The 14,451-nt window shown below is 37.6% G+C and overlaps 1 protein-coding gene across 8 annotated transcripts in view; it reads right to left on the minus strand.

Moving 5' to 3' along the window:
• MYO5A (myosin VA) overlaps positions 1–14,451 on the minus strand; it is a 199,203-nt gene that overhangs the window by 98,564 nt on the left and 86,188 nt on the right. For all 8 annotated transcript variants that reach the window (XM_032343758.1, XM_032343754.1, XM_032343756.1 and 5 more), the window contains exons 5-9: positions 11,279–11,435; positions 6,565–6,708; positions 4,222–4,303; positions 3,791–3,898; positions 1,943–2,049 (exon numbers count right to left, since the gene is read on the minus strand). In XM_032343758.1, the coding sequence (XP_032199649.1) occupies positions 1,943–2,049; positions 3,791–3,898; positions 4,222–4,303; positions 6,565–6,708; positions 11,279–11,435 (598 nt within the window). The remainder of the gene's footprint in view (positions 1–1,942; positions 2,050–3,790; positions 3,899–4,221; positions 4,304–6,564; positions 6,709–11,278; positions 11,436–14,451) is intronic.

Below are 14,451 nucleotides of genomic sequence, written 5' to 3' on the forward strand. Positions count from 1 at the left end.
TAAGTGCTCCGTCTCTGGGTCTGTCTTGCATTTTGGGTAATTTCTTCACATCTTTCTTCTAGTTCATCTCTTCTCTCCTCAGTTGTGTTGATTTGCTATTAATTTCTTTCAGCATTCTTAATGGGTTTGACTCTTATCTGTTGTTTCACCTAGCTCCTTCTATTTCATTTCTTTGTGGCATTTGTGATTTCTGACTATGAACCAATTATTTGTTGTAAATTTTCTCATGGGACTCTATTGAGACTTGGATCATCCAAAGTAGATTTATAGATTTATATTTGCTTCTGACAGGCATCTAAGGCACCACCAATCCAGGACCAATTTCAGTTAAATTTTCTGTATTTAGTTTTCTGGGAACTACAAAAATCAGTCTGGGAGTAACTGTGAGGGTCAGTTCATTGCCATAAAATTTTAGGACCTATTTTCTCCTACACATAGCACCAAGGTCTGCTCAAGCCAGATCAACTTTTCTTTGTACTCTTCAAGTAGGTGGTGGGCAAGTTTATTACTAGTTTCCCATTTAGGGCCTTAGCTTTAGGCAGGAGTTCCCCTGTTTATATGAGTCCTGGGCTTTGTCTTTTGTTTTTTGCACTCTACTTGGCTAGGAAAACTAAAACTCATGGTCACTTGGCTTCAGTAAATGCTGTCAAGATGAGCCCTAATTCCAGGGTTCCACTTCTTTCTCATAGCTCCTATTTTCACTTAGTTTCTGGTCTCTGACTAAATTTTATATATTTATTAATTTTTAAAAAAATATATAATTTATTATGGGGCATCTGGCTGGCTCAGTCAGTGGAACATGAGACTCTTAATCTTGGGAGCTGTGAGTTCAAGCTCACGTTAGGTGCAGAGATTACTTAAAAATAAAATCTTTAAAAAAAAATATATATACATATATATATATGTATATATATATATATATTTATGGTTTATCCAGTATGAAGATCAACCAGAGCACCCAGTCGAAAATTGCTGGAAAAGAAAGTCTCATTTTACAGATGAGGAAACAGAAGTTCAGAGAAGTGTAAGCAACTCACCAAAAAAACAAAGCATGATTAAACAGTAAAATAGGGACTAAATCCAAGTAGAGACACAAAAACATGTATTTTAAAACTAACGTCTTATTTATGCAAATTTAAATCATGAATTAATCTACATGTAGATTTGCTAATATCAACTTGGGTATCTGAAGAGTGAAACATAAATCTTCAGATTGTGTCCTATCACAGTATTGAGGAAGCAGGATGGAAAAATAATTAATTATACTAAAACTCCCTCCATTCTAATAAAGTTAGAAAGTACCTAAAACTGTGTGTGTGCACACACGTGTGCGCATGAGTTATATTTGATGGTGGTGATCAGCAAATACTGCAAATCATAAATGCCCAATGAGGACAACCTGAGACTACCAGGTTTTGTTACAATTTAAACAAACACTTCCACATATAGAATTGGGTTTTAATTCTCAGTGTGCAGTTATCACTATGTGTGAAAGAATATGCAAATCCTAGTGAAGACACTCAGTCCTCCAGTCATCTAGTTCCTCTTCACAGGAGTAATCACTGTTAATAGTTGTTTCAACAACCTTTAAACTATATTACAACTCCACAGCTGAAGACATAAAGTTTTCAATTACTGGTATGTACCATGGGCCAAATGAACCCCTCTCCCTCGACATCCCCAGTCCAACTTTCACACTGAATACTAATACTTCCCACCTCTGTTCATATGGACCAGACATGTATCCAAGTTCTCTCCTCTTCCCTCCCGCTAACACACACAATCACTGTGCAGGAGGGATTAGCATCCAAATTTCTTACCTTCAGTTCATGATTCTACTTGGGATAATTTATCTCTCTGATAATGATAATAGAGACTTCAAATATTAACAAAACTGAAACACAAGGAAACTGCTATCACACTAAGCATATTCTGAACTTACAGGTATCGTGCAGCTGTCTGAATCCCGAGATGTAAATGCAACATTGCCTAAGTGAAGGATGCCAGCAAGTATTCGGAAAATTCCCATCTGATAAGACTCACTAATTCCTGAAATAGAGTAAATGAACAAGTGATAATAAACTATTGCAACAGCCAATATTAAGCCTATTTTAACCCTTGAATATTACCAAAGGTGCAGATGGTCACATGTCATGGTTAACCACACTTTCATCTTTGCTGACATCAACACATAACACCATGTAGCATCACGGTTGAGAGCACAGGCTGTGGAGTGAGAACTGGCTCAAGGGCAGGTGTTGCTCCTGACCTGCCATGTCACATAGGCACATAACTTCACCCTTCTATGTTTCTGTTTTCTCATGTGAGATATGGAAATAGTTGTGACTACCTCAAAGGGAATCCATGAGCATTAAATGAGAAAATGCATATAGTCGTGTAGTATACTTAGCATACTACGGGACACATGGTAAATGCTAAACAAATTATCATCGCCGTAATACCCTGGATTTAAGTATTTTACTAACATCATTACCTTTTCTATTTTCTCTACTCCCAAGTGCAAGTTATAGCCCAATAAGACTATTTTAAGTCAGATTATTTTAATTACTCCTTCTAACTACAGACCAACTATAAGCTAAAGAGATCCCAAGATGAGAAGTGTTTGGGCCCATGTTGTACTCAGCTTGATGAGGGAATTTGAAATGCGGCATTAGAGTAGCAACTGATGGATAAGGCAGGATGAGAAAGCTGTATAGCTTTGGCATTTTATCAGATCTGGATTCATTTTTCAATAAGGTAATTATATAGAAGTAAAAATAGTAAAATTATTTTCAAATATGTAATCATATACAGGGTAATTGAGAGTTGAGCTTATAATGAATATTTTTACTATCTCCTAATTATGACTTTTATAAATTTGCAATTTTCTATTTATGAATAGATTTAGCCCTAAAATTACAGTGGTAATTTTTCAAACTTTAATGTGCATATGAATCACCAATGGATCTTGTTAACGTGCAGATCCGTTTCAGTAGATCTAAAATTGGGCTTGAGTTTCTGAATTTTTGCAAGCTCCACTATGGTTCTGGACCATACGCTGATTAGCAATGCTTTTAAATTAAATTAACTCACCTCATAGTACTCATCAAAATACCAACACATGATTTTAGTCATTTATATTTTGAGGTTTTTAAAATAAATAATTCACCACTAAAAGTTGTACACTGCAGTTCTAAAGATTAATTTACTTGCATGTAGACCCCATATGTTTTAAATCTCAGAAACAAGACAGCGACATTTGAGCCATCTTTTAAACAATGGAATAGTCTACTTGCGATACAATGTTTGTCACTACACAAGCTCAACCACATTCCCAAACACAAACGACCAAAAAAAAAAAAGGGCGAGATAAACAAAACAGCCAGAACCCTACAAAATGTGAACTTGAACTTGTTTAGGAACTCATCTCATTTAGCTTTAGGTTTCAGATTTTTTGAAAATTAAAACAAAGAATTACAGTTAGTCCTACCTCCCCTAATGCCTTCAGTTTATTGAAGGATAATTTGCATACCATAAAATTCACCTGTTTTAAGTGTACTAGTCAGTGATGAGTTGTATAACCATTACTACAATCTGATTTTAGAATAGTTCCCATCACCCCCCCAAAAAAACCTTGAGCTCATTTGCTGCCCCAAGTTATTTTATAAGGAACAAATGTTAAATCTCCCAACAACACTCACCACCTAATACAAAGCTAAGCCAATATTCCAAAGACTGCGTGAATCAGAGAACTACTGCTCCTAAGAGCTCAAAAATAAAATTATATTACCTAGCAGAGTGCAGGCCTGCCTGGTATGTGCCATCTCCTTGGTATCATCAACTCCTTCAATCACAGGACTGCCACCTTGCTTCGTGTAATGAAAGTTATTTGCATTTCCTGCAATGAATGAAAATAAAAGATTTGCAGGCTATGAAGATGCCTTGAATCCTACCCTTATGTCCACTCTAAAGCAGAGGCAGTGATAGCCCCGTTAAGTGGACTGCCTGTGGACTCATCACTCATCTTAAATAGGTATCCACGTAAGGCCCATCCTACTTCACTCCTTCCCCATCCCCAGGTTATCGTGAAGCCAACTGCAAACTTCCTATCATTTTACTCATAAATATTTTAGTATTAGATAATCTCCTATAATAAGTTTATGGACACAGGAATAAATGGAAAACAATACCAGAACAATAAATCTAACACCATAGTCGTACCTAATCGCAGCATTTTAAATTCAGGTAACTTTGCTGAAGCACAAAGCTGGTAGAAGATATGATAGTTTCTCTCCTCTTCTGCCTTTGAAATAAGAAGAGTTTTCAATTATAGCATTTTAACCTAAAACCCTGAAAATTCAATCATGAAATAAAATTTCTAAAGATTATTATTATTATTATTCATTTGAGAGAGGAACAGAGAGAGACAGAGCCCAAGCGGCGGGAGAAGCAGAGGGAGAAGAAGACCCCCACTGAGGTGGGATCCCAACGCAGGGCCCGATGCCAGGACCTGAAGATCATGACTTGAGCTGAAGGTAGACACTTGATCATCTGAGCCACCCAGGTGCTCCCAATTTTTTTAAAGATTTATTTATTTGAGAAAGAAAGAGAGCAGGGGGTAGGGCAGAGGGAGAGAATCTCAAGCAGACTACCCACTGAGCACAGAGCCTGATCAGGTCCCTATCCCACAACTTTGAGATCATGACCTGAGCTGAAATCAAGGGTCAGACACTTAAACTACTGAGCCACCAAGGTACCCCCATAAAATGAAATTTTAATATTTAATTATCTCAGTGTAATAAGTTGTCCTTATACCTAAATTTCCTAATATAGATTTATGATTATTAAATCTCATGATTTATCAGTCACGTGCCTATATGTATGAATGTGTATCTGTTAGTTACAGTCAACATTATATCTGATAATGGTGCTTTTTGAAGTAGAGAACAGTTTGGTATATGCCTTTGGGGAAAACTAAAACCCTGTTTTTGAAGTATAGGTATCCCCTGCTTTTCTAAAGCTCACACTACACCACTTCATTTTTGCAGAAAGCCTACATTAGCACCTGTTTTGCTAACCAAAGGAAATCCAAAGAGGCTCTTTTACAGAAAAGCAAAAACTGGTGTTTAGCAGTTACTTTGTGGTGAGCCATTACAGAGGCTGCACTCCCCCAGCAGCGAGCGTGGAACCACCAAGCTCTTTACACGGGAACTACACTCAGCATCTTGGCATCAAGCTGCCATAGCTTTGAACTGTGTCTGTGAGCATCTGCGCTTTATCTCGATTTATTCTGTGTATCTGCTAGCATGTGTCCTAAGGTATCAGAAAAGCCTAAGAGAGGTTATTTTTGGGGTCTGGGGATGCTCAGAAATTTTTCCATATAAATTAATGTTAATTTTTTTCTTCACTTCACACCATTTCAGCTTACAGAAGTTTTCATAGGACCAATCTACTTTTGGAAAAAGGGGTAAATGTGTACTCAATATCTTCTCACAGTACCTCTCAGGCTCATGGTCTTCCTAACACTTTAAATGAAAAAGAATATTCTACCTTTGCCATATGTCAGACCAGATCATCTCCTGTGGTTGTTTGTAAGAAATCCACAAATGCACTGCATCATCTACATCATTTTAGTTTATACACTATAACATTAATAAAATATTTTACAGAACAGAAAATAAATCATGTATAATTTTAACATAATTTCTTGGTATTTCCTGACAGTCCTTTTTCCACATACATACTTTAGAAATGCAGCTGTAATAACACTGTTCATACAAAACTGAATCCTCATACTCTACCATCATATCCTTGAATTCTGTAGTGTATTCAGCTGACTAAATCACAGTGTGGCCTCAAAGTCAGGTCTGATCTCCAAAAGGGGCTTATGTCTAGTAAAGGAGATTTCTTAGCCTTCATTATTCTATTTAAACAATACCAAATTCTAAGAGAGGAAAAGGAAGAAAAGAGGACAAGGAACTAGGTTCAAACTGTAATTCACTGAAAACATAATCCAATGTCTTCCCTACCAACTAGGAAATATGAGACTTGAGAGTAAACTAGTAACACCTCTTGGGGAGCCTGCGTGGCGCAGTCAGTTAGGCATCCGACTCTGGGCTTCAGCTCTGGTCATGATCTCAGGGTCATGGGATGGAGCCCCATGTCAGCTTGCGCTCAGCAGGGAGTCTGCTTGGGATTTTCTCTCTCCCTCTGCCCCTCCCCCTACTTATGCTCACATTCTCTCTCTCTGAAAGAAACAAATAAAATCTTAAAAAAAAAAATAAACTGATAGCACCTCTTTTTAATTAAGCTACAACCATTTGCAGGAAAAAGTCTAAACCATTAAACCTAAACCAGTGCCCAATTCCACAGATTATTAGTCTAATGGGTTTGCCCTGCCTCTGACAGGTACCATTTTACGTATTTCAGCCCAAATGTGGTTTGTAGTAATACTGTCATAATATGCTCAAGAGTATCTGCAAATAAAATCCATACTAGCAAGCACGAGCTCTAGAATTATATGGCAATCTAACAAAAATTTATACATGCAGCTGCCCGCCTTACCTGGAATACCACTCTGGATTTCTCTAAAAGGTAAGTTCTCATATTGGCACCAATGATTCGGTATCTCTTATCAAAACCAATTTCAATATACTTCCCAAAACGGCTGCTGTTATCATTCCGGGTTGTCTTAGCATTTCCAATGGACTAAGAAGCAAGGGAAAAAAATAGTATCTTAGAAATACAGTTCATGACATGACATTTACAGAGTCTGTTCAGGGAGAGATAGGACAGAGTGTAACACAATACTTTAAAACTGATTCTTTTAAGAACAGAACTGATTTTGCGCCTGCAAGTAAGTACCAATGTATGCTTTGCCCAGTGCACAACCACACAGATACCGACTAATAGCTCAGATCTGCCTTCTTATTCTCACACAAATTATCTTCAGGAACAGCAAACCTGAGCCCAGCGGCTGGGAGACTTTCACACCATTTGTGCTATCAGAACACACTCATTCAGTTCAACAAAGAAAGAACTGGATGGGACTGGGGCTGTAAAAGCACACTAGGGTTTGCGTTTCCTGAAAACTTAGTCTGTTTTATATAAATGAGCTGGTTAAGGCAAATTATTATTTTTAGGGAAATACTGCTCTGGTGTTGAGTCTCTTTAGCTAAAAGTTTCTATCCTCTTATCCTGTGACAACAAAGGCCCAGTTGGACTGGTTTTTAGCAGAATCTTAGTACTATCACCCATTCAATTCAAAGTTATTTTCAGAAACTAAACATAGTAAAATTTGCCCTTGGATTTTGATAGCTGTATCTAACTTGAAAACATCTGCCACAGAATTCAGAGACTGTAACTTTCTGCTAATTTTTTATATAATTAAAAAAATTAAGATAATATATGCACTACTTTCTAACTTAGGTAACATGCTTCTAGAAATTTTTCTTCCAAGGCAAAGTAAAAAACATGGTGTAGGTAGAGAATCAAGTGTTCACATAATGCACGCATTAAATATTTAATAAAATATTTTATGTAAGACTACTTAATTTACTTGTACAAAACCTGAGAGGATCAGGATTAGTAGACTGAAACCATAGCAGAGAGAAAGACATGAAAATGCTCTGGAGTGTTAAAAAAGCAAAACAAATACAAATGATGAAAACAGTAGTAACATAGCCACAAAAAAATCAACACATCAGATTCTCTGATCAATCAAAGAAGGCACATTTCACTCTCGGAAACACAGGGCAGGTACTGTCCTATTTTGCTTTGGCAATGAGAACACTGCTATATTTCAGAATAACATTTTAAAGGGAAAGAATGACAGAAAGCTATCTTCCCAGCAAAGTAATAGGAGTAATCTAGTGTAGCTTAGGACAATTTAACAATACATTTACTTAGATATTCCCCTTCTTAATATGACAAAAAGTACAACAAAATTCTCCATATGTTCCAATTGTTTTTATTTTATTTAGAAAAGGAAATTAATGATAAATGCAGGATTTTCTTTCAACACAGAATATTCCATCAAAGAGCAGATGAAAAAGTTGTGGTAATTGTGGCAGTGACAGTGATAGCCACCGAGTGTTTACCAGGCACTGTCCTAAGCCCCTTCCCGCCAGCAACTAAGCAAGCTGGCAAAGAGGGTCCACAGCTTCTCCTCCTTCCCTGACCGCACCCCACCTTTCTTCCATATTGCCATCTCTCTCCTAGTGACTCAGAGTACATGTCCAAGGGGCTGAGCTGCCAAAACAATACTACCCTTGTGAGAAGCAAGGTCAGGGTTGAAACAGACCCCTTCCCTCTGTCTTTGAGTAAAAGGTATTTAAACATAGAGCAAAGAAGAGTAGAAGGAGTGAATGAAATAGAAGTCTAAAGACCTGGGTATTAGACCAGGCCCTCCCACCAACTTTCCAACATTTAATCCTCTGAGGAGCAGTAATGTCTCCAGGCGTGACTGGGGATAGATGAGCCCTAGGGTCCTTTACAAAACTAGAACTACATGATTATAAGCCTTGAGCCTGATAAGGAAAGAAGGTTCTATATATAAGCTATACTTTTTGTCCTTTTCTCCTAATTGCTCCCTCTGGTTTCTAAGCACTATATTTTCAACAGGCTTCCCTGATGCTGTTATCATTTTAATTAGCAAGAAATTGTTAATGAAAAAAGGCTTTACGGTCTTGATTTTACTATTGATTTCAGTGAAGTGTTCAGCGACTTATTCTTCTTTACTAAAAAAAGATGAAAATCTTTAACTATGCTTATTAAAAATGTAAAAGAACTATTAAGACTCACTATGCCCCCCAAGAATCTTTCTCTGTCCCCGTTTTAGGATTAAAATTTCCTAGAGGAAAAGGAAAAAAAGAAAACATGATAAAATGAGCAAAAAATAATCATTTATCTGTGCATCATTCATATTTTGCAAAAGGAGTCTATCTGAGGATAAGGAGGTTCTTTCTAAAGGATCAAGTGCAAATCCCAATAGTCACTAGGATGTGACATTTAACTGTGTGGGATGCTCATTATCCGGGGAGGGGTTTCAGATTGCTGGAGACCCAGCCATGCCATTCTTAACATGGCAGTAAAGGACTCTGATAGAGAAACACAGTCTTGGGGCAAGTTTAACATTACAGACCTTCTAGGCCACATACACAATATTTCATCTATCTCTTCTTCCTATGACTGCAAACCCTTTGTCACCATTCTTCAGCCACAGATTCCATTTTAATCTTTCAAACTGGGATGCCCTCATTTGTAGTCATTGAGAGTTAGTTCTCTGTCAAATTTTCTTAATCCAAATTCCCACAGAAAAACTACACAACAATATAGAAGGGAGTAGCTAATTATAACTGATGGCTTTATCTTTTTTTGTTCATCCCAGCAAACAAACTAAATTCTTTATAACTACATATTAAAAACTAGGATCTTGGGGCACCTGGGTGGCTCAGGCCTTCATCCCAGGGTCCTGGGATCGAGCCCTGCCTCGGACTCCCTGCTTGGCAGGAAGCCTGCTTCTCCCTCTCCTAGTCCTCCTGCTTGTGTTCCCTTTCTCTCTGTGTCTCTCTCTGTCAAATAAATAAATAACATCTTAAAAAAAAAAAAAGTAGGATCTATGACCATTTTAATCTCTCCTACTAACACAAATCTGTTTTGTAGAAAAACCAATGTAGCTATTTTTTGAATGAGAATATAGCAAGGTCATAAAATATTCTAGACATATTCTAGAAGGTTCATCCCAGACTTACATTATTATATGATCCAGCCTAGAAGAGATGGGATTCCCTGATGCCATCACTATCTAGACTGTGATATTCTAACTTTAGGGATTAAGAAAGAAATAAACTGCTGACAACTACACAGAATTTGTTGTTGTGACCCAAAACAGTCAAACCAATGGTAGGAAGCAAAGCAAAACCCAGTTGTTTTCTGACCCAAAACCCAAAACTGGTTCTATGGATTATATTTCCCCAATATTAACAATGGCATCCAGCATTTATCCATAGCTTAAATTCTTTCAAAATCTTAATATTTGCTTAAAATCTTTACGAGTCTTTCTGGCACACACCTCTGTCACCCACACCCCCCCCCCCACCCTGTCTGTGCTATTTCAGAAAACTTCTCCAGTTCTCGCTGCACAGTGTACCTAGTCCAGGCAGCCTCGTAACTCCCCTCATAACTCTTGGTCCCAAGGACAGAGGTCCTCCTGCTATGGAGGGCAGCCCCACAGGCTGGGGCACAATATCCTGTTTCCAAGTGTCACACACGGCACTGCAAACCAGGCACAATTACCTCTGAACTGATTATTGCAACAACCACTTGTATCACAGGTGCACCAGGCCAGTTCTAAACTCCGTCTGTGTTTGGGTGACAAATAAGGCTTGACAAAGGGAAAAAACAGGAATAAAAAATGCTGACTTGAATTTTTAATAAGACAGGTTTTTTCTCCCTGTCCAAAATAATTTCCCCCCCATTAGTAATGAGAATTAATTTTTTCCATTCAATGGGACTACTTACAAAAATGCGACTTTCCTAATATTGTATTAATAGACAAATAATTCTCTAGCTACAAATCCTGAAATACTCAAAGTCTCACACAAACAGGTCCACTTTCTTTGGCATGAGCTTTCCACTTTGTAGACATATTTTGCTTTTGAAAGGACATCCTTCTGTACTTCTTCCTTTCTCAGCAATTTATTGCTACCGAATTTCTTTTTCTAACCTAAAGCTGTGTATTGTGCTTCACAGAAACAAGAAGAAAAATGTTTCACAAGATCATGATTTAAGCTTGTAGTTCACATCTGGGGGAAACAAATAGAAACTTACAGCTAAACAGGTTGTGCTAAATACAGAAAATGAAATGTGGCAAAGGAATGATAAAATTCATCATGCTTGGGTATAGTGAATCCTATGAACTTCAGAAATGGGGGGAAATGAGAAACATTCTTCTAGTACAAGGACCAATAAATTTCTAGGAGAATAGAAATTTAGAAAATGAAATATCACTGCCAGTTATTTAGCGACAAGCCAGTGGTAGGTTAAAAATGCAGGATTATGGAATAAAGTAGATGCTTCCATAGCTGGGCTTTACTCAAATGGCTACCTTCCTGACTTTCTACTTTTCGTAGATCTCTTCTTACTAATACGTGGAAAAGTATTTTCTTACTTTTAGTGGCTGAGACAGCCCTGACTTTGACAGGTGCTGTTTCGATACTTTTTTGAGCAGGTTTCTTAACAGAACATAGTAAGAAGGCCAAGGCCACTGCTGCCTTACCTCCATGATGGGGTTGGAGGCCAAGACCTTCTCCTCAACATTGGCTTCACTGGCAGAACCACTCACGGTTGCAAAGTATCGCATGGCATACTTAGCTGAGACTGTTTTTCCTGCCCCAGACTCTCCACTTACAATGATGGACTGATTTCGTTCATCTCTGTAAAACAAAGAAGAGTAACTAACAGTGCTGCCTGCTCCTGCATGGGACTAGCATTATTTCCTCTGTGTTCTCATCAGCAAGCCATGGTGAATCTCTTCTGGTTCATACATGCAGCAATGTGGGAAGGAACGTAAGAATATTTCCTAACAAAAGTAACTATGTACAAACTAGCAATGAACAGAGAGGGAGAGGAGAATATCAAGCATCATATTAGGTAGCATCACATCTAAGGATGAATCTGTGTTGAGGGTCTCTGATACTTGTGTGAACAGGTCTCAAGCACATTATTTAATTTCTAGACAATAATTCTGGTATATTACAGTACTGCAACCACCTCAGAAGAAAAAGGAGCCACAGCAGGGGAATTTAGAAGAAAATCCTATTTAATTAAAATTACAGATTGTCTAGTAGTTAACAGTCCCTATATCATATGTTCCACAAACTCCAGTTCCTACTGAAAGTTTCTTCTCAGGAGAGAAGAAACAGTTCATTTATTTGTTGGCTGACTTCTTCAGATATGTCAGAACCCAAAGACTATCTACTATTCCATCTCTAGTTCATTCACACAATGACTCAAAAACTCTAAGTAATACACTTGTTTATAAAGACTATCATTTCTTTGAGGATAAAAACCTAAGTCATCTTTATTTTTAATATCCAGCACCTAGTACAAAGCCTGACACATCACAAATGCTCAATAAATGTGTATTTCTTATAAGTAAAAAGAAATTCAATGAACAACCTAATCTAAGAATAAATCTTTCTGCTTATTTCTTTTAAAGATTTTATTTATTTGAGAGAGAGTGTGAGCACGAAAGAGACAAAGCAAGCACAAGATGGGGGTAGAGGGAGAGAGAGAAATGGGCTCCCCACTCAGAGCTCAACCCCAGGACCCTGGGATCATGACCTGAGCTGAAAGCAGACGTATAACCTACTGAGCCACCCAGGCGCCCCTAAATCTCTCTGCTTTGGTGACAATTTCTACTAGGACAGAAGTAGAAAATCCCACTTCTTAAGATGGAACCAGCAATTAACTTTTAATCAAAATAACTGAACAAGGGCCACCTGGGTGACTCAGTCAGTTAAGCATCTATCTGCCTTTGGCTCAGGTTATGGTCCCAGGGTTCTGAGATCAAGCCCCACTTTGGGCTCCCTGCTCAGTGGGGAGTCTGCTTCTCCCTCTCCCATGCCCCTGCTTGTGTTCCTTCTCTTACAGTGTCTCTCTGTCAAATAAATAAATAAAATTTTTTTAAAAACCGAACAAGGTATTTTTATAATAGCAAAGGTGGTATTATTTGTGCTCTTAATTTACAAAGGGACTGGATCAGGATGACTTCAAAGGTTTTTAGTGGAACTATCCTGTAAGGCCACAAGATGGGGAAGTTATTCTACTACAGAAGATGATCTTTTTGTCTTTTAAAAGAGACTTATTTAGCCAACAAACATTTATCAAATACCTACTACATGCCAAATATTGTATTAAACACTAGGGTTACAAATTAAATAAGCTGTGATTTGTGTCTTCAAGTGGGTAAGGGTCTAACAGGAAAGACAGACTGTAATTTGAGATTATAATACATGGGATGGGGCACTGAAAGGAGGAAGAGGTGTTCAGGAGAGGTTCCTGAAGAAGATATCAGAATAAAGTCTAAAAAGATAACTAGGAAAAAGGAAGTAAGGGAGGCAGAAATCAGAAAGCAAACATTCTAGGGAAAGGATGTAAGATAAATGAAAGCTCAGATGCATGAGAAGTTAGGAAAAAGCAAATAATTCAGTTTGGCTGGAACAGGGAGTAATGATGGCTAAGACTGTAGAGATGACCAAGAAACTGACCATAGAGTTCTTCTGTGAGATGTTAAGGAATCTGAAGTTTACCTAAAGGTAATGGAGTGCCATTAAACAGAAAACAAAATAATCCAACTACTAAAAATCACTCTGGCAGCAATGTGTAGTATGAGTGGTGAGAGTCCAGATGACAAATTATGAAAGCCTGAACAGAGGTTGTGGCTGTCCTGACTGAGAGAGGTAGAGAGCTTTAAGAGACACCAAAGTGGTAGAAGCCACAGTAGTTGGCAATAAATTTCCAAAGTAGAAATTTAGGACTTTTTCAAGGAAAGGTTTCTTCCTCCTATGAGAAATGAGGGTAACTGTCTTATTTTATAGACCTTGAAAAATACAGTGGGAGTATAGCAACTTGTTCCTGACACTCTGACTCCCATGTTGTGGGGAAAAGCAGGAGGACCTAGGTGACACTAAGGAATGTTTAAGTTTTATAATACTAGTTGGCACATAATCCCTGTTTTCATGAAACATCGTTGAACCTCATACCCACAATCTCATTTTCTTTTTATTTGAATTTCTAGACAGAACTGGACACTCCCATTACCCCTGTTCATTCATTCATTCATTCATCAAAACCTAAATCATCTAATAAAACAGTTCTCATTGTGGCACCACTGTCCTTTCTTTTAGTCATTTAAAACGTCCTCAGAACTCACCTTTTTCTATACATTTATCAAGGTACTGCATCAACAGTTTTTGGATTCCCTTCTATAATATGATTAGAAAAATGACCTTTTCCTAACTTGTGCATGATCAGCTGTCACTGCACCCTGTGTAACACCACTCCTTCCAACAGCAAATGAGGTGGGGAGGTTTCCACTGGTCTGATGAAAATATCAGTGGGAACTGCTATTTAAACTGTACTGTCTTTGAAATGTTATTTCAAGTCTTAATATCAAAATATTGTACCAAAAAATCTAAAAATTCATATAGCTCTTTCCTATAATATAGGGAAGAAGAAAAATATTAAAGGCAATAAGATCAAGGATTGTTCAAATGAATCAGAGGCTTGTACAACTATGTACATAGGATATCAAGCATAGGTCATATACATTTTCTTTTCTAGGATTTAGGATACCGCGTACATATGATATCAATCACATGCCATATACATTTTCTTTTCTAGGACCTAGGATCAACAGTTTTTAAATTTTTTTTAATTTTATTTATT

Source organism: Mustela erminea, chromosome 5, assembly GCF_009829155.1.
Source record: "Mustela erminea isolate mMusErm1 chromosome 5, mMusErm1.Pri, whole genome shotgun sequence".
In the NCBI taxonomy this organism is placed as follows: domain Eukaryota; kingdom Metazoa; phylum Chordata; class Mammalia; order Carnivora; family Mustelidae; genus Mustela; species Mustela erminea.